General features: G+C 54.0%; 5 protein-coding genes across 5 annotated transcripts; 3 read left to right on the plus strand and 2 right to left on the minus strand.

Moving 5' to 3' along the window:
- Positions 1–1403: 1403 nt before the first annotated feature.
- On the plus strand, positions 1404–2138 carry J4E78_008690 (uncharacterized protein; the record flags this gene model as incomplete). The annotated part of the gene is made up of 1 exon (XM_049369290.1): positions 1404–2138. One exon carries the CDS (start codon positions 1404–1406, stop codon positions 2136–2138), a length of 735 nt encoding a protein of 244 aa, XP_049218991.1.
- Positions 2139–3064: 926 nt separating this feature from the next.
- Positions 3065–5267, plus strand: J4E78_008691 (uncharacterized protein; the record flags this gene model as incomplete). The annotated part of the gene is made up of 5 exons (XM_049369291.1): positions 3065–3756; positions 3805–4028; positions 4074–4448; positions 4494–5072; positions 5137–5267. 5 exons carry the CDS (start codon positions 3065–3067, stop codon positions 5265–5267), a joined length of 2001 nt encoding a protein of 666 aa, XP_049218992.1.
- Positions 5268–5835: 568 nt separating this feature from the next.
- Positions 5836–9095, minus strand: J4E78_008692 (uncharacterized protein; the record flags this gene model as incomplete). The annotated part of the gene is made up of 2 exons (XM_049369292.1): positions 5836–7551; positions 8454–9095. The coding sequence occupies 2 exons, from the start codon at positions 9093–9095 to the stop codon at positions 5836–5838; spliced, it is 2358 nt and encodes a 785-aa protein (XP_049218993.1).
- Positions 9096–12322: 3227 nt separating this feature from the next.
- On the plus strand, positions 12323–13393 carry J4E78_008693 (uncharacterized protein; the record flags this gene model as incomplete). Its single annotated transcript, XM_049369293.1, has 3 exons — positions 12323–12743; positions 12792–13162; positions 13223–13393. 3 exons carry the CDS (start codon positions 12323–12325, stop codon positions 13391–13393), a joined length of 963 nt encoding a protein of 320 aa, XP_049218994.1.
- A 406-nt stretch (positions 13394–13799) lies between these two features.
- J4E78_008694 (uncharacterized protein) lies at positions 13800–15471 on the minus strand (the record flags this gene model as incomplete). Its single annotated transcript, XM_049369294.1, has 2 exons — positions 13800–14015; positions 14473–15471. The coding sequence occupies 2 exons, from the start codon at positions 15469–15471 to the stop codon at positions 13800–13802; spliced, it is 1215 nt and encodes a 404-aa protein (XP_049218995.1).
- Between the last annotated feature and the right edge of the window lie 1629 nt (positions 15472–17100).

Consider the following 17100-nt stretch of genomic DNA (forward strand, 5'->3'; position numbering starts at 1 on the left):
GGCGTTGTCCTGGTCTTGACCTCTACATTCTCAACATATTGCGCATCGTTTAGATTGCTCAAATTCAATACGTGTTGGTTTTCTTGCGATTGCTAGGTAACCACTCTTCTCTCTTATGCAAAATGACCATCTGCCGCTGACTAGCAAGATTGATCTAATTGAACTCCGAAAATGTCTTGTTGTTGTGACTATTTTTCTTGACATACTACATGTGTCGTACCCACCTCGCATTGTGTTGAGAAAAATGTAGCACCGTGTTCCTCCATATGGCAGGCGGTAGCACATGTTTGAGTCCACAATTATTGGCACGGATTGACTTCGGATGGCGTGGCGCGGCGTCGCTTCATCACACAAACGACGATGAAACTTGTCCTGGCGTTGATCTGAAGGTGATGACCTTGAACATGTTCTGGGCAAGGCTAAGGCAACACCAATGCTGCAACTTGTCTAGATTAATCGTGGATGGCTGGGGCTACGATGGATGCGGCGGCAGGTCTAGCAAACGTCACTCGGCCTCGGTTGGTAGGCGTCGTCCCTGGTTGTGGATTGTGATCAGGCCCAGGGGCGATGCATGAGAGTCAGCGGTACTGTGCAAGCTGATGCGCCTCGATAGAACCATGGATGAGGATGCAAGGCGCGTCGCAGTGCGGTGAGCCCCAGAGAAGCAAGGGCATTCCAAGTATAGAACCATGTCCGATGGACTGCAGACTCTGAGCGTCTCGGATGAAGAAAAGGTTGGTTTGGTGTCAGACTCCGGGTGGGCGATGCGCGATGCTTCTACCGCACCGCCCGCCGCTCCATGGAACGCGCAATTTAGCTCGATGCCACACGGACCTCGCCAGTCGAACGCCAACATCCTGCCGAGCACACCATGACGGGCAGAACAGACAGGAGAACGCAATGGAAAACGCGATGCACATGCGATAATTGCCTGCCAGCAGCGACAGCGAGATATCCAGAGCACAAATGCGGCTAGCGTGACTGGGGGCCGTGCGCCCTCCTCCTCTTGGGAGTGTCGGAATACAATGAGAAAACGTTAGCGACGATTCCCGCCCAATATGATCTGGGAAACCGACCACCCCAGCTGGGCCGGCGAAGCCCTTTCTTTGCCCTCGCGGCAACCTTCGTCACCACCCACTCTCCCTGCCACTCCCCCTCTGCATCTCTCCACGCTCTGCTTGCTTCGACGCGCTTCATCAGCTCGACGATACCTCGACTTCCTGTGAAGCACGGCTCACCCAGCTTGCTGCTCACCCTAGCCACCGACACGCCAACGCGCTGACCGGCAGAGCCACTGTCCTCTCTCCTCACCGCTGCAGGCCAAACCATCACCACCACCATCTCTGCTGCCCTCCACATCAGCCATCTCCGTCCATCATCGCCGCGTTCCTCTGCACGCGAACATGACCACGAAATCACCAAAGACCCTCGTCGTCGCACTCAAGCTGTCACCGGATTCTCTGCGAGACTTTCCACACGAGCCTGCAACGCCGCCCAAGGAAGAGGCCAAGCCCTCTCCACCAACACCCGCGCCGCAGATTAACGAGCCCTCACCTGCTGCCACGCCCGCCGACTCAACCCCCAACATGAACGGAAGCACACCGTCGTCGCTGGCGCCCCCCTCTTCGAAGAGGAAGGGCCCCAAGCCCGGCAGCAAGCGGAGTGCTGCGCAGATGGAAGCTGGCGCGAATGGCCCAGGCGCAACCCCCAAACCATCCAAGGCCAAGCCAGGGCCAAAGAGGAAGAAGATGGGTGACATGATCAACGACCCCAACTCCAAGGGGCCCTTCCCAGCACCCGCCGCCATCAACAAGGCAGGCCCCAAGGCAAATCTGGGAGCCATCAACGAGCGTCTGCGCGCCCTCGACAGGTCAGGGGCCAAGTGCCGTCGCTGGGAGAAGAAGGGATTCCAGGTCCGCAGCTTCACCGGCGTCATGTGGCAAGTGCCTACATACCAGCCAGGCCGCAAGGGCGCCTTCGCCGACGACGTCAAGAGCGACAGCACCGGCACCAGCGACTCCAAACTGAAGGACGAGAGCAGCGCAATCAGCGACAAGAGTGGACTGAACGGCGACAGCACACCCGTACCAACGCCCATGAACGGCATAGCAAGCTCTCCTGCTCCTATTCCCGCTTGAGCCATGAATCCTCTTGGTCTCATTTCCTTTGATGTACTCCTGCTATAGCCTGCACCTCTTGCGGCTCGACCTTACTTTATTTCTTGCTACCTGTTTACTATATCGACTTGCTTCCTTTGTCTTGTTTGGCGTTGAGGGAGCGCATTGCATCACTACGTAAAAGGCGCCAACTGGGGCGTCACTGGCTTGCCACGGGCAGCATGGTGTACGGCGCACATGTTTGTTGTGAATTGACATCACAAATACTGGATACGGATATGGAATCCGGGTAGAGACGGAAAGGGGCTTTGCATAGCATTATGGAGAGAATTGAATATCCATGTCAAACTACAAGTACTTGTCCATGCATGCATCTTGAGAACCTCGGTAGCGGGTATTGCCAATATGCCATGCCAAAGGTTTTCAACGTGACAGTGTGTGTCTTCTCGCGCTTTGAGATTGTAGAGTGCCCACTTTTGAAGCTCATAGTATGATGATTGTCAAGGATGAGCGTGACCTGGATGGCGTTATCGTACCCGTGGATCGCGGGGATCTCCACCGATAGCTCGGCGCATCCAAACCTCCGCCCATGGACCTCATTGACGTACAACCTGCCCAGCACACCTTCGCTAGCTTTCCTGCAGCAAATCCTCCGCTGATGATACCATGAATGCATTTGTGACGATCGCTTCACAGGAGCCCGGGTGCCGTTGATTCTTGCCTTCGCCGTTGGCACCTTCCAGCACAGAGTACCGCATTCACTCGGCGCCAGAGACAGCTAGCCCACGCGTCACTGCGCTGTTGGACGTCTCCAAACCCCGTCAGCGACTACGACCGCCCGCTCGACCATTACTACTCGCGTAGTCCGCGTGTCCGCCCTTTGCGATCGCTTCCAAACGTCCGCCCGAACACGCTGGTAGTTGGCAGCAGCGCCACTATCGACCACTATGAATCCTCGGAGGGACAGCTACGCCAGAGTAGCTGCTGCATCGGCAGGCAGCAATAGCTCATTCCAACAACCCACCCGATCCGGCGCCTTTGCACATCTCGCCAACAGCGGCTCAACATCGCACCCGAATCGCCTCTCTCGCTCCATCGACGCCGACGGCCACATGTCTACGAGTTTCGGAAGGGCCGGTGGGCCACTACCCTCATACTCCAGCCAGTCTGGCTACTGGCATGGCTTGGGAGGATCCACACAGGATATACCGCCGTTCTTCGTGCCTTCCTACCTGCGCGGGTCCAAGCACGCCGAGAAGTTACAAGAGGCGCACAAGGCGAAGTTGGCAGCCCAGCGGGAATACAAGTCTACGCACTCGTCGAATGCGGGCTCGCTGTCTACTAGTTCTAGCAGCGTCAACCTGCATAAGATGGCGCCGTCACATCGCGGTCTCACGCATGAGATAGTAGAGCGTGCGCCGGTTTTCGTGGATGAACCGGTAGCGCCATGGCCGACACGGTGGAATGATGCAGACAGGTTCCCTCAGCTTGAACTGGAGGATGGTCAGAGGCTGGCCAAGTTCTCGGGCTCACAGAAGACACACGATGAAGCTGCGTCGGTTCGCGCGGACTTTCCCATGCCGCGGCAGTGTGGGATCTACTACTACGAGGTTACTGTCGTTTCTAAGGGGAAAGACGGGTATGTTTGTTTGGCACCTTGTAATGCATACGCTAATTAAATGTGCAGTAGAATGATCGGAGTAGGCTTCTCAGGACCCAAAGTCGCTCTCAGCAGGATACCGGGTTGGGAGCCCGACTCGTATGCGTACCATGGCGACGATGGCCAGGTCTTTAGTAATACCACTTCTGGAAAATCATATGGGCCCAAGTTTGGCACACTGGATGTTATCGGCTGTGGCATCAACTTCCGGACAAATACTGCGTTCTTCACGAAGAATGGACATATGCAAGGTGAGTACGCGAAGTGAGAGAAATGGATAGTACTAACGAGCCCAGGGACGGCTTTCCGAGATCTGAAACCCAACATGCCATACTATCCTACTGTAGGCATGAAGAAGCCCGGCGAGATGGTCCGCGTCAACTTTGGCCAAGAACCCTTCGCTTTCGACATCGACAAGATGGTACAAGACGAGAAGGCCGCCATACAAGCTGAGATCGCCCGGACCAAAACAGAGGCGGGTGCGTTGGGAGGCGAGGATGCGTTGATACATCAGCTGGTGGGACAATATCTGGCGCACGACGGCTATGTAGAGACTACACGAGCTTTCTCGGATGAGATTGTCGAGGAAGCAAGAGCGCTTGCAAACAACGACGAGACAGACGTTTCATACCGAGCAGCAGTGGAAGATCTGGATGCGCTGAACCGACAAAGTAAGCTCGTTCCTCAGGGTACGAACGCATGCTAACAGAACCCAGAAATACGGACAGCTATCCTCGAGGGCGACATTGACAAGGCGCTTAAGCACACCACCGCATACTACCCCTCAGTCCTCCGCGACAACGAAAACATCTACTTCAAACTCCGCTGCCGAAAGTTCATCGAGATGATCCGACGATGCGGAGAGTTGAACGCACAATGCCAATCCGCACCAGCACCATCTTCCAAACGATCCACCGCTTCGAACCCCAACAAGCGCAACTCAACCGCAACAGAAGAATACGATTTCGAAATGGAGCTCGACGAGCAACTAGGCGTACACAACCCACCGCCCAGCTGGGACAACAAGGACCAAGACGACTACTTGGAAGTCGGAGACGAGGACGACATGGAAGATAAAGTAGCCAAGAGTGAACGAGCGACAAGCGAAACTATAACATATGGCATGGAGCTGAAATCCGAGTTCGCAAACGACCCAAGACGGGAAGTGAAGCGCGCTCTTGAGGATACGTTTGCGCTTATAGCATATGCGGATGCGCGGGAGAGTGCGCTGGCGCCTTTACTGGAGATTTCAGGGCGTGCGCCTGTTGCTGAGGAACTGAATAGCGCTATACTGGGTATGTTCAAGATGGAGATGGAGATGCAGAAGAAGACCTTAAACTAACAACAACACCCACGCAGTCTCCCTCGGCAAATCCTCCTCCGCAGCCCTCGAGCGCCTAATTCAACAAACCGAAGCCCTCGTTACCGAACTCGCCGACGACGGCGGGCCCGGCGCTTTCATCAACGTTCAACGCGATTTCCTACAGTAGTATTCCTAGGAGGTGGGCCAGCCATGTATTCTTGCTCTCAACATGGCTCGGGAAGACATTCGTGTGTGTAGGGAGAGGTATGGCGTTGTTTATGCGAGTGGGCAGTGGGCGCGCAGATGTATGTATTGGGGTATGGGCAGGGGGGCTTGGAAAGGGTTGGGGTTATGCTTCAAGCGGGGGTGGGTAGGTGGTATGAAGAGGCAGAGGAGTAGGGATGCGAAAGATGAGGAGATGAGGAAAGTCAGACGGAGGGCGGGTTTGTTGCGTTTTTCGGAGGGGGGGCTGTGATATCATTATGTCTTCTTTCTTTTTGGCTTTGATTGAGTGGATGGGGAAAGGAGCATTTGCATAGCTGAGGCTGAAGGCGTGGAAGGCTTTTTTTTTTGGCGAGACGGATTGAGATTGGGAGGATATCAACATCACTACTCTCTTGCTCATCTTTTTGTAGTCTAGCGTCAGGCATCTGAAGTCCCCGAACTCGGGCAGTGAAGCCATCCATATCTCATCATATGAACCATGCCGTCAAGTCGTCTTTCCCTCTCTTCTCTTCTATGTACTCACTTCTTCCTCACAAAGGCCACCACCACCTCTTCTTCTTCTCCCCGTCTCCATTCCTACTCTCTTCTACCTTTTTACCCCCGCTCGCCTTCCCCTCCTCCAATTTATCAAAGAAAACAACCATAATAGTAGTATCATCCACCGCATTCCTACTCAACGGCTCCGGCCCCGCCAACACGCCCAAAAACAGTCCCCTCCTACTCCCCCCCATCGCATTCCTCGCCAAACAAACCGCCGCATTCTCATCTTCAATCGCAAAATACTGCGGCTCCGCTTTCCAATCCACGTCTTCGCCTGCCGCGGGGTCGCACGTCACACCCGGGTCCAAGCTAGAGAAGTTTTGAGGGAAAACGGGAGGGTTGCGCAGGAGTTCCGGGTCTTGCTTCACGGAACCCTGACCACGGGCGCGCGCGGAGAGATAGCGGGACACGCACTCGACAGCATGTTCAGAAGAAATCCGGTCCCATAAGCCGTCGGAAGCGAGGATGAGGAAATCGCTTTTCCCCCCTTCTGCCCTACCATCACCACACAGCATGCCATCCCTCGGCTCCTTCCTCACAACATCCGTTTCCGTAACCTCAGGCTCCGCCGTCATATACGGGGGGCTTAGATTCCCCGGTCTGGGCGCCGTACCCCAGAATTTGTGCTGGCACGCCTTGATAGTCTCGTTATCCCATTTCCAGCGGTGGTCGCCGAAGCCGCGGGTTACGGCTATGCCTAGCATGCGGCCTGTTTTGGGGTCGATGACGGAGGGTTCGTCGGGGTGTTCCTTGCTTAGTCTTTCTACTTCCTTAGCGTTGAAGCCGGTTTGGTCTTCCGAGAGGGGGATGGCGGTGTAGGTGTTTGTGGACGGGTCCCAGCGGCCGAGGACGGCGCGCGAGTCTCCTGTGCAGGCGACGCGTAACTTGGAGGTTTGGGGATCGAATGCAGCGAGTAGCGCGCAGGACCCCGAGAAAGCGGGTGTGAGCGCGGCGATGGCGGCGGCGTTGGCGGCTGGGAACCAGGCTGCGGCTGTTTTGGCGCGGGACATGATACTTTTGTCGGTGGCGAGGAAGGCGGTTTTTATGCTGCTTTCGATTTGGTGGCTCGAGGCGTGCGGTGTCAGGGTGCTGAGTGCGGAGGAGACCATGGGGATTAGTGTCCATTGGAGGTAGAATGCCGTGTGTCGTCCTGCATGCCCATCTAGTACAGTCCAGTAATTCCACAGGTTTTGCCCGGGACCAGGCGACGTCCCCAGGGCGAAGAAATCTTCACATGGCTCGTTGCTGCGGAACCGACATCCGTGTGTTATGGGCATCTGCACGTCTGGCATGCCTTCGACACCCTTCTTCGAATCATCGGGCGTCATCATCCACCCGTAACATAGCTTGTCGAATTGCTCCGAGAAGAATTTCGCTACGGCGGGATCTTTCATCGGGGCGCTGGGGTCTGGGATGTGGAAGTCGAGGATGTGTTGCACTTCTTCTTTCGAGGAGTAGAAGTGGAGGGGTTGGGCGAGTTGGGAGGCATCGTCGCCGGTTTCGAAGGCGCCATAGACGCTGTCTGTCCAGTCGGTTTCTACTATGTCGACGAAGTAGTATGCTAGGGCGCCGAGGGTGAGGAGTACAAGCACGGTCTTGGTTGGGAAGCGTGATTCTAGGAGTGTGGTTGTGGGGTCCTTGGCTGGTTGGTTCCATCGCGTGTTGAAGAGGGTAGTGTCTCTTCCATTGGTTCTTGAACTCTTGGGCTGGGTTTGTAGGAGTCTTGTCTGCGAGAAAGCACGTGATAACGGACTTGAATGAACGCGTGCTGTGTGTGGCCGTAAAGCACGGGTCGTCACCGCGAGTGGCCTCTGTAACCGCGTTTGAGGCTGTGCTTTACCGGCGCATTTGAGCCGTACGGCGCTTCCCAACCTTCTTGGAATCATTTTACCTACAGTGTTCCCTGTATCGCAAGATGGGTGAGATGTGTTCTGCTTCTTTCGCGTTGTGGAGCTTAGATTTGATGGTCTGTGCACACGCTAGTTTGATCGCCCTTTCACGTGGAGCAGTAGGGCAGGTGCTTGGCACGAGAACAATGAGTCCAGAAAAACATGCACTGGCTTATGGTGGCAAGGTCTTTGTGGGATACAAGCTGTTTGTTGCTCTCAGCTTGATCATCATAGATGATTCTAGTCAGAACTCGTCGCTCCATGGTCATCGGTAGTGGGTTTTACGACTTTAGTGATGAAAAGATAGTTGCTAATAATAGGCTATGGTAAGGATTGGGTATCGTCGTTACTTGCTTGTGCAACTCATGAAAGCCATAAGGATCCAAAACGCCCCCCAAAACCAAAGGGAAACATCAAGTACGCCACGTATACGCCGACAAGAGTGATGTTGGTGGCCAGCAGCTCATTAATCTGACCGGACGAGTATAAGCAACAGTCTTGATGTGTAGTTCTGATACAGTTCCATCTTCCTTCGGACACCGATGCCTTGTATTAATTCCCGGATGCTTTCGTACGATACACCGACGAGGAATCGCAGCGTCCAGCCTCCTCCCCATCTCCGTGTGTAGCAATAGACGTCGGACTTTGAGATGCTCGAAACATTTGGTGTGAGGTGGAGGTCACATCTCTGTCCAGTGTACGTCCTCTATGCGATCTACCTCTTCGTACTCTCGCTTCTTCTTCTCCTTTTTCTTTGCGTTCGTGTTCTTACGCCGGAGCATCAACTTCATTTTGTTTGCCAGTTTCCCGAAGGCGGCCGCCGTGGGTGTGCTGGCTGTCGGCTGAGGTGATGTAACATCACCCTGTGGAATGTCTTCGCTCTTCGGGGGGAAATCTTGTTGTGATAGGCTTGCTAGCTTGATCGCGTGGGGGCGATTGACGTAGCTCGCCTGCTTAGTAGGGTGCGATGAAAGCGATGTCTGTGATGAAATCTCCTTGGCAGAGGAGACCGGTTCTTTGGACTGAGCTCTGACGGTGCTGGCTTTGGGCTTTGGTGGGGCCTTCACAGGCAGTGGTTGTAGCATGCGCCATACTGGCTCAGTAGGGCTGGAAGGTTCAGAAGACGAGGACATGGGACGGACTAGGACCACCGATGAGTCGTCCCACTGGTGGTCCATCCTTGGTGAGTAGGCTGGCGTCGACGGCTCCGAGTCGATGAAGGTGCCGAAAGACTTTGCTGACATAGGTGGGGGAGACATTGGTCCCAGGGATTGTGGTGTCATAGGAGTGTGTACAAGAGCTGGAGGAGGATAGCTCTTTGTGGACTTTGCGGAGAAACGATGTGGTCGTTCGGGTGACATTGTACGCGGCTGCTTTGGCAGCCCGTGAGTGGAGAGCGGTCTGTGGATGCTGGCACCCAATGAACCCGAGCCCAGGCTAGGCGACGGCACCGACAGTGTAGCCATGTCTATGGGTGTGACAGTGCCAAGTTAGGGACAAGCTTTTCAATGAAGGTAGTAATCTTAAATCGCGGAGGCGTTGTGTGATAGTGCGAACGAGACGCACGATACGAAAAGAAGCGCGGGAAAGGCGGCGGCGAAGGATGTAAAAGAAGGCGGCACCCGTAGACACGTAAGTACCGAAAGGAGAGTATTGCGGCGTAGCAACGAGACCGGTCAACTGGGTAAATCAGACGGCAGAGGAGACCAAAGCTGCGCCCCCAAACGAAACAGAACGATAACAGAGGGCTGAAAGCGGTACAACCTATGATCTGCAGGCTACACTTTTGTTATATGAATGCACCACACACGCGTCATCCGCGCCGCGACGGTGCGTACCACACCGTTTACAGCTGACAGATCTATCTGCGCATTCCTGCTACTGAGGTGGCAATGCGGGACTACGCCCGTTGGTCTTAACGCGTGTCAAGACTCGAGAGCCGCCTGTCCTGACCCCGCCGTCGCGACATGGCACGGAAAGCTCCTAAAGGATGAAGGACGTTGGATATGCGGTTAAGTTGGGAATGATTGGCGACCCAACTCGCGGGGGCGCTAAAGTTAGCGCTTCATTGGCTGACGGCGGACAACTTGCATCAACCACGCCGCAATTCATATAGAGCAGCGCCTGCAGGATAGGAAGTGCCAACAACGGGGACCCGGGGGGTGGACCAACATCGGGTGCTGTCCTGAACGGCTGGGATCTGCTGTCGTGGTTCGGTCTCGACGCAAGGCGGCTCACAGCCCCCATTCGCTCAACTTTGTTGCATGGTCTAGCGAATCAGCGCGACGAAGCACCTTTTCAGCCTGCGAGCCCCTTCACCTAAGCATGACCGCTGCCCGTTTCGAGGTATAGGTAAGTTCCTCGGACCTGATGTCAGACCACAAGAAGAAGGCGTTCTTGTGTATGGTTCGCTGCCCTGAAGCTCCTCCAGTTCTCGTTCCCGAGGCGCTCAGCCTAGAGCTAGGATCATGAGTTCGCTGATCAGAGTTGGCCCCCAATGCCTGAGTGGTCGAAGGTCACGCCAAACCTGTCCACCATGACGACCTAGAACTTAGGGCAGTGTCCGGCGCGTCTGGTGAAGGACGACTGCGCCGCAATATCGAGGATGTTGAAAAGTGGGTATAGCCCATCTTGCTCGCGGCAGAAACCGTTGTGCAGTGTTGTGTAACACCCATAAGCGCCGTGCGAGGTTGATCCATGCAGGCTACTGGTGGGAGTGTACGAATGCCATACCAGTTGTAGACACAGTCGTGCGTCAAAGAGCCTTTTTAGATTAACCCGATGCGCGTCCGTGAGGGGTCATGGTAAGCGATGAGATTGTTGCAGATTGCTTTTAAGCCGTTTGGGTAGTTGATAGGAAATGTTGCGTGTCGCAGTCATCGCAGGCCGCGGGACAGACGCTCGGGCCGTCCGCAGGGTCAGGATCGCCGAGACGAGGTCCAAGAAGAAACCGCATGCAGGTGAAGCTTGACTGTCAACGGCTATTGACCGAGATAAGTCGATCCTACGTGTTGTTGCATCGGCCCTTTGAGCGGGGAGCAGGAACTTGGAAGACGCCCGCGGGCGGGTCGCCAAGGAACTTTCTGCGTCGGGACCACCCTCAACAGCCGCCCTCAGACCCTCCCTCCCTTCCAGCTTGCACATATGTCTCCATTGAACCTCACCTGACCATGCAACACTACTTGTTTGTCTGCGCATGACTTGCCCTCTGGATGCAGCCAACACTGGGTGTGGGACGTCTACAGCGTTGGATTTGCACCTGATTCCCAGACATACTGCCGGAATTGGACCGTCTATCGCTGTTGGTTCTCTCACTAGTGAAAATCACATGGAGGCTCAGAGCATCTATCAGATGAGATGCGCTTGTTCTTCATATCCTGGTGTGAGCCTGTGTGAACATAGGCAAGATGAGCAAGAGGAAGTCTAGGACGTCTCATTGACGAGGTTTCGTTTCGCACGCTGCCTCTTTCCATTTCTGTATCAACTGTACTTCTTCAACAAGATGAGTGGCTCTTGAGTCGAACTTACCCTAGTCTTCTCATGGTACCACACCCCATGTTAACACCAATCCATTGACAAGCATCATTCCCTGAAGCCGATGTGAAAACCGATCTCACGCTCCGTGATAAGTCGAACAGCTGGGCTACAACACAGTCGGTTATCCTTCACACGATGGTGATGTCACGTCCTGAGATTCCAACACCGGTCATCTTCGAATCCCTGGTGTTTGGCCTTGTTTGAGCCCTTTGCGAGTTCGGATCACTGACAGCGAGTCCTCCTCCGACATCGCAGGTTCTTACACGCCCGCTGAGCATGTTTTACGGCTGGACTCGGACTCCATGCAGCAAGTCGCCAGATTTTACGCTTTCCCTTATGTACGGAGATGAAAACAGCCCGCTCGAAGCAGTAAGTCCCTCCAAGAGATGGCGGAGTTTGTCGAAAGATGCTCAGCTGACATTGAATGTACAGGCCGGCAAGAAGCCTCTCGAACTGCATTCTACATGACGAAAATGCTGCAGCACGCTCCGGTCAGACGGTTCAAACAGACTTTACAAGATATACAATATCGCAGCTGGTCTCGTTGGAAGAGATGGATACGAAATTACGGAAGAAGAGTTGAAGGCATCCTCAGAAGCCTACACTCCACCGGCGTCTCGATTACTGAGGTGGTGCTACAAACCCAGAAGAGGACAGGACCAACACTTCCACCTTATCGTGGAATATTCATCTTGCATCCACTCACGTTCATCTCAAGTAAAGTCTCTACTCCTTGAGCTTCCAGGGCAGTTGTGCGCGTGGTAGACCCTGAAATCTTCTCCCCCTCTTTCAATCTTCCTCCACTGTCCGCTAATGGCCGCGCAATCGCTCAATTGGGACGTCACCCAGCAATATCGACTCCTCTTCACGCTCACATTCACCTTCACTTTTGACGTCAGTGCGCAAGCTACCTTTTGGTCACTATCGCAGTTTGACAAACGCCGTCACGTCGTCTACGTACCAACACGTCTATATCCGCATCCCTTTCTCAGCAACATCTCCATTCCCTTCCCCTTGAACGCACACGTATCCGCCGCGCCGAACCGAAAATATGGATTTCCCGCACGCGCAGATGCAAGCGACGCTGGCAGCGACCAACTTCTCGCCAAAATCAGTACCGTCACTCTACCCTCAACTTGCCAAGTCACAGAAGAATTTGCATCGCAAAGACAGCTTCGTTCCGAAACCTCCCAAAGTGCAGGAGACCACTAGCGATAATGGCGACGACCAAGGACAGCGCCAGGCTTTTCGCAAGAGCAGCATCAAAAACTTTGGCAGTCTCTTCGCGCGCAACCGCAGCAGTATCGCTAGTACTAGCCCATTGACGCAGGTCATGAGCTCCGAGTCCGAGGGCAGAGATACAAGCGTTGAGACCGAGCGCGCAAGTCAGCAGACCACACTCGTCAGCTCGGACATTCCGTCTCCTAGTACTCTCATGACTGTTGCCGAGAGAGAGAAAATCCGCGAGCGTCGTACGTACCCTCAGCCTTCTCTCCAACCTCGAACTAACAAGTCGATAGACCGAAAGTTTGTCAAGCTCCAAGGCCTCGGACATGACCATCCCACCGTCTTCACCGCCGACCCGGGCGACTACTCTCAATATGACTATGACGATAGCGTCGATAATCGGCGCTTCAGAGACGAATGCGGAGAATGTGAAGGCACACACGTCGCCCACGACCTTGCGAGTCCCACACCCAGCAGCCGCCATCGTCGCAACGAGTCTCTACACGTCAACCTCAGTGCAGAAGAAGTGAAGAAGTACGCCGACGAAGTCCGCAATATGACCATCGCAGACGTCCACCTCTCTCTCTTCGGCTACTGGATCAAAGAGAGCGACGAGCACTTCCAGGAGGCCAAGAAATATCTGAGAGAGTTGGGGCTTGATCGCGTGAGTCTCCATTCGACACCCGTTGTATAGATATGATTTGCTAATGTGAATACTAAATAGGGCTACAACCTCTCCCGTCTCAACAACTTCTGCCTCGAAGAACTCTGCCGCGACGTCCACGACATCCGCCCCTCGTACGCTAAGCCCACTTCACAAATCCTCCTCCATAGATGCGCACGCATAGGGAACTTGCGTTGTCCAGGCACTGCTTGGTGTCACGCAATGTTCTAGATGCCTCTGCCATGTCCTTCCCTCGCTCGTCTCCCACCTCACCACCACCTACCTTCTCGCCCATGTCTACTACTACTAGCAGCGTTTCATAACCATCCAGAATACCACCCATATTCTAGATACACGTGTCATAGCTGCATTCACACATTACACAAACTAACATCTGCTTCTTACTTCTAGTGAATCCCGTACCACGATCCTCAAGCGACAAGCTGCCGCCGACTCCCCCTCGCATGGGGGCATTACAACGCCTACACGTTCTTTCTCGTCGCCCGTCAGTCCGCGGATCGACAAGTTGCCGCCTTCACTTCACCTTCAGCGAGAAAAAGTGATAGAATCACAAGCGTTGAGGTCGACATCCCTTGGTTCACCTGGTGGACGAGGCGACTACCCACCTAACAGTATGCTACATCCCCGTCAACCCCTCATAAACTTCATGTTGACTAACAACGTCAGCGCCCGACCGCCCTATGCCACTCGCGTTTCGCTCCCCAAGTTCACCCGTAGGTTTCTTGCCGTCGCCCTCGCACTCGTCTGTCTTCTCCTCGCCTGGTCCGCCGCCCGTAGGGGCTTCAGATGAGTTGTCCCTGCGACCGTCCTCGGTGACGTCGTATGATTCGTTCTACGACGAGACGACAGACTGGAACATCAGCGTTGCGGGCATCTATCAGCAGGTGGTTGAATTGGAGGATGTCGGTCAGATCGATAGGATTATTTCTGATCTGCAGAACATGAAGGCTTTGTACTCTGAGGAGACCTGAAAGCGTGTATGGGCTCAAGGCACGAGGGAGTGTGGAATATTTCGATGCATTATCAGGATAGGTTTAGATTGTGGCGATGATCTGAATACCTCCTATCTACAACATGACCCACTTATCCATTCCATGAACCCAAAATTTCCACCACCTTCCCCCAAATCAAGCCCACCACCCAATCAACGCCATAACCGCCGCCCCAAGAAACACATACCCAACCATCAACCCCAACCTCGCCAAATCCCTCGTCCTCTCCCTATCAAACAAAAAGTCCTTAGCCAACAACTCCACCAACCCACTATACACCAAAAACCCCGCACTAACCGCATTCAACACGCCCTGCACCATCAAACTAACCTTACTCTCCGGTAGATACGTCGTCCGAACCCCCAGCCCCACCGCAATAGCCAGCGGCGTCGTGAGCCCATAGAAGGCACAAAGCGCCCACGGCATCCAGGCCTTGTCGCTAGGAAAGGAGATACTGGATAAGCGGGCCCCGATGCCCAGCCCTTCGAAGGATTGATGGAAGACTAGGACTGGGTAGAGCGTTTTAAATTCGTCACCGACGACGCCGAGGTTCAGGCCGATGATGACGGAGTGGAAAATGATTCCGAATTCTAGGACGAGGAAGGCGCCGATTTGCTGGGCGAAGGAGAGGCGGGCTGCTGTTGAGGTGGTGCTGAGGGAGGATGAGGAGTGGTAGCTGCGTAGGCTTGCTGTGTGTTTGCGGTGGTGGTCTTGTTGATTCCCGTTTTGGTGGTCTTGACTTGGGTTATTATCGTTGGATTCTGGGTCCGCCATGGCTGCTACTGGTGCGACTCCGACGGTGTTGTTGTAGTCAGAGCGAAGAAACGCGTTGTTGGAAACCTCGCTCTCTTCTTTCTTCACGCCAAAATACCGTTCGACATATACTTCTGCTCCTAAATCAACGCAGAACACCGCCATGATAGATGTCAGCACTATGGCTGCACACCATGGATACTCCGCCCAAGCTCCGCTTTCTCCCACACAACTCCCCGGGCCTATTGCTTCGTACGCCGGATCCAGCAGGTGGATAAACGCTGTTGCGACTATGACGCCCGAACCGAAGAAGCGTGCGAAGGTGTAGAGCCCGAGCGGGATTTTCCAAGATGGTTTCTTGCGCGCGATGACGGGGAAGTAGGTTACGAGGGTTGAGACGAAGCCGATGACGAAGATGGACGAGATACGCGCGCCGAGCATGCCGTTGTATTCGTTTTCGCCCACGGTGAAGTAGCAGATTACTTCGGCTTTGTCGGCTGTCGTGAGGTCGACGTGCGAGGGGTCGAATGCTTGTGTCGCCATGATGGGCGGAGAGAGAGGAGGTTGGTTGGAAGCGATGAGAGGTACTATGGACTTCGGAGACTCGTACGACGTTGTCTCTAGCTACTGTGTGTTGGACTGCAATTGATGTCCTCAAGTTCTCAATGTAGTTGCGGCTCTGACGTCGGGCATTTTATCGTCTGCATGCCAAGTACCTTGTTGGACGATTGACAGCAGGCATTTCAAGCCACTGAGAAAGTGCAGTGTGTGTTTTACTGCCCATGTAGGTACCGGCCTACTCGGTTCCCTCGGCATCTATCCCGTTCCGGAAGTTGTAAACGTCGAAGCTTTTTTGACATTGCTTCGCTGTTTCTGGTGTATCATCGTGTGGGAAAGTGGTAAATGTTTTGCGCTTCTAGCTACCCTGCATGTATATACTCGGTAATTTCGTAGGCTGATATGCTGATTGAAATCTATTCGTCATCGCTGCTGACCTGGAGAAGACGTCTGACTGCATTGTTGTATGCGCTCGGTAATGGGTGATGAGCGTGGTCGGTGCGTCGGGAGACATGCAGGTGTTCGCTTTTTTACCCCTACCTACCGCGTCGTTGCGTATGCCTTTTACTACCAACATACACATCAGAATCCTGTAGAGCTTGGAACATTCCCTTGTACTCATCAGAATGAGTTGTACGCGAGACTATTGAAGCGACTGCTCTCTTGAGGGTACATCGGCTAATGCATTGTTGATCGTAGCTACTTGTCGCAACCGCCCAGCAGAATACATTATAACTATTTTGGACGAACAGAGATACATGTGCTCTATCGGATCAATAAGCCCCTTGACTTCAAGTCCATTCCCTTTTCTCTCTCTTGACAAACAGTAAGTTTCGTCACTACTGGCGCCTGTTGTGTGGTAGGACTTCGAGTGAACATACTTAGATCAGGTCTTTGCTCCTCGCTTGGTGGAGGTGGCCGAGGAGGTCTCCTAGCAGACCGCGCGGGTATCGGTGTATCTGGCAGTAGTATATCTTCATTCAGCGAGTGCCTGGAACCTGCTGGTGAATTTGGTGTTGACATGCTCGCTTGTATAGCAAGCAGGGGTTCTCGTATGATCGGTTGTGGGAACGACTTGTAGGATTCGTAGGGCGTGCCACCGATGGTGATGCTACCAGACCAATTTTTCGAGTGTCTTGATTTGGGTTTGGGGGCCGGCGATTGGGATGCTTGGAAGCGAGAATATGGCTTGAGGCATAGACTGCAAATGATGAGAACGGCTAGTGTCGTCTGGCTTTGTGTGACCACGGCGTAGGGTAAAGAGTCGAAAGCGGGGTCTCCATTGCGATCGTATGCTTGTCGAAGATAAACCAGACGAATGATAGATGCTGCAACTAAGCTATACGGGACGTCAGCAAGGTCTCAGCTGAGTATTAGGCCCTCTGCTTACATGAAGCGCATGGACAACAGTAGTGTCGCCAAGGCCTTTTGGCGGTAGGATTCGCGCAGTGTCCATATGTGGTGTACCGAGAGCGCGATCACTGCTGTCTCTAGAACAGTATCCGTGATGGTGGCGATCATCCAGAAAGGTATCTGTACTATACTTAGAACGAGTTCAGTCATGGTGTGTTGATCGGACTTACCAAAGGGATGCACTTCCCCGTCCACACCAGC

The sequence above is a fragment of the Alternaria triticimaculans genome (genome assembly GCF_023758025.1).
Source record: "Alternaria triticimaculans strain BMP 0046 chromosome Unknown scaffold_16, whole genome shotgun sequence".
Lineage (NCBI taxonomy): Eukaryota > Fungi > Ascomycota > Dothideomycetes > Pleosporales > Pleosporaceae > Alternaria > Alternaria triticimaculans.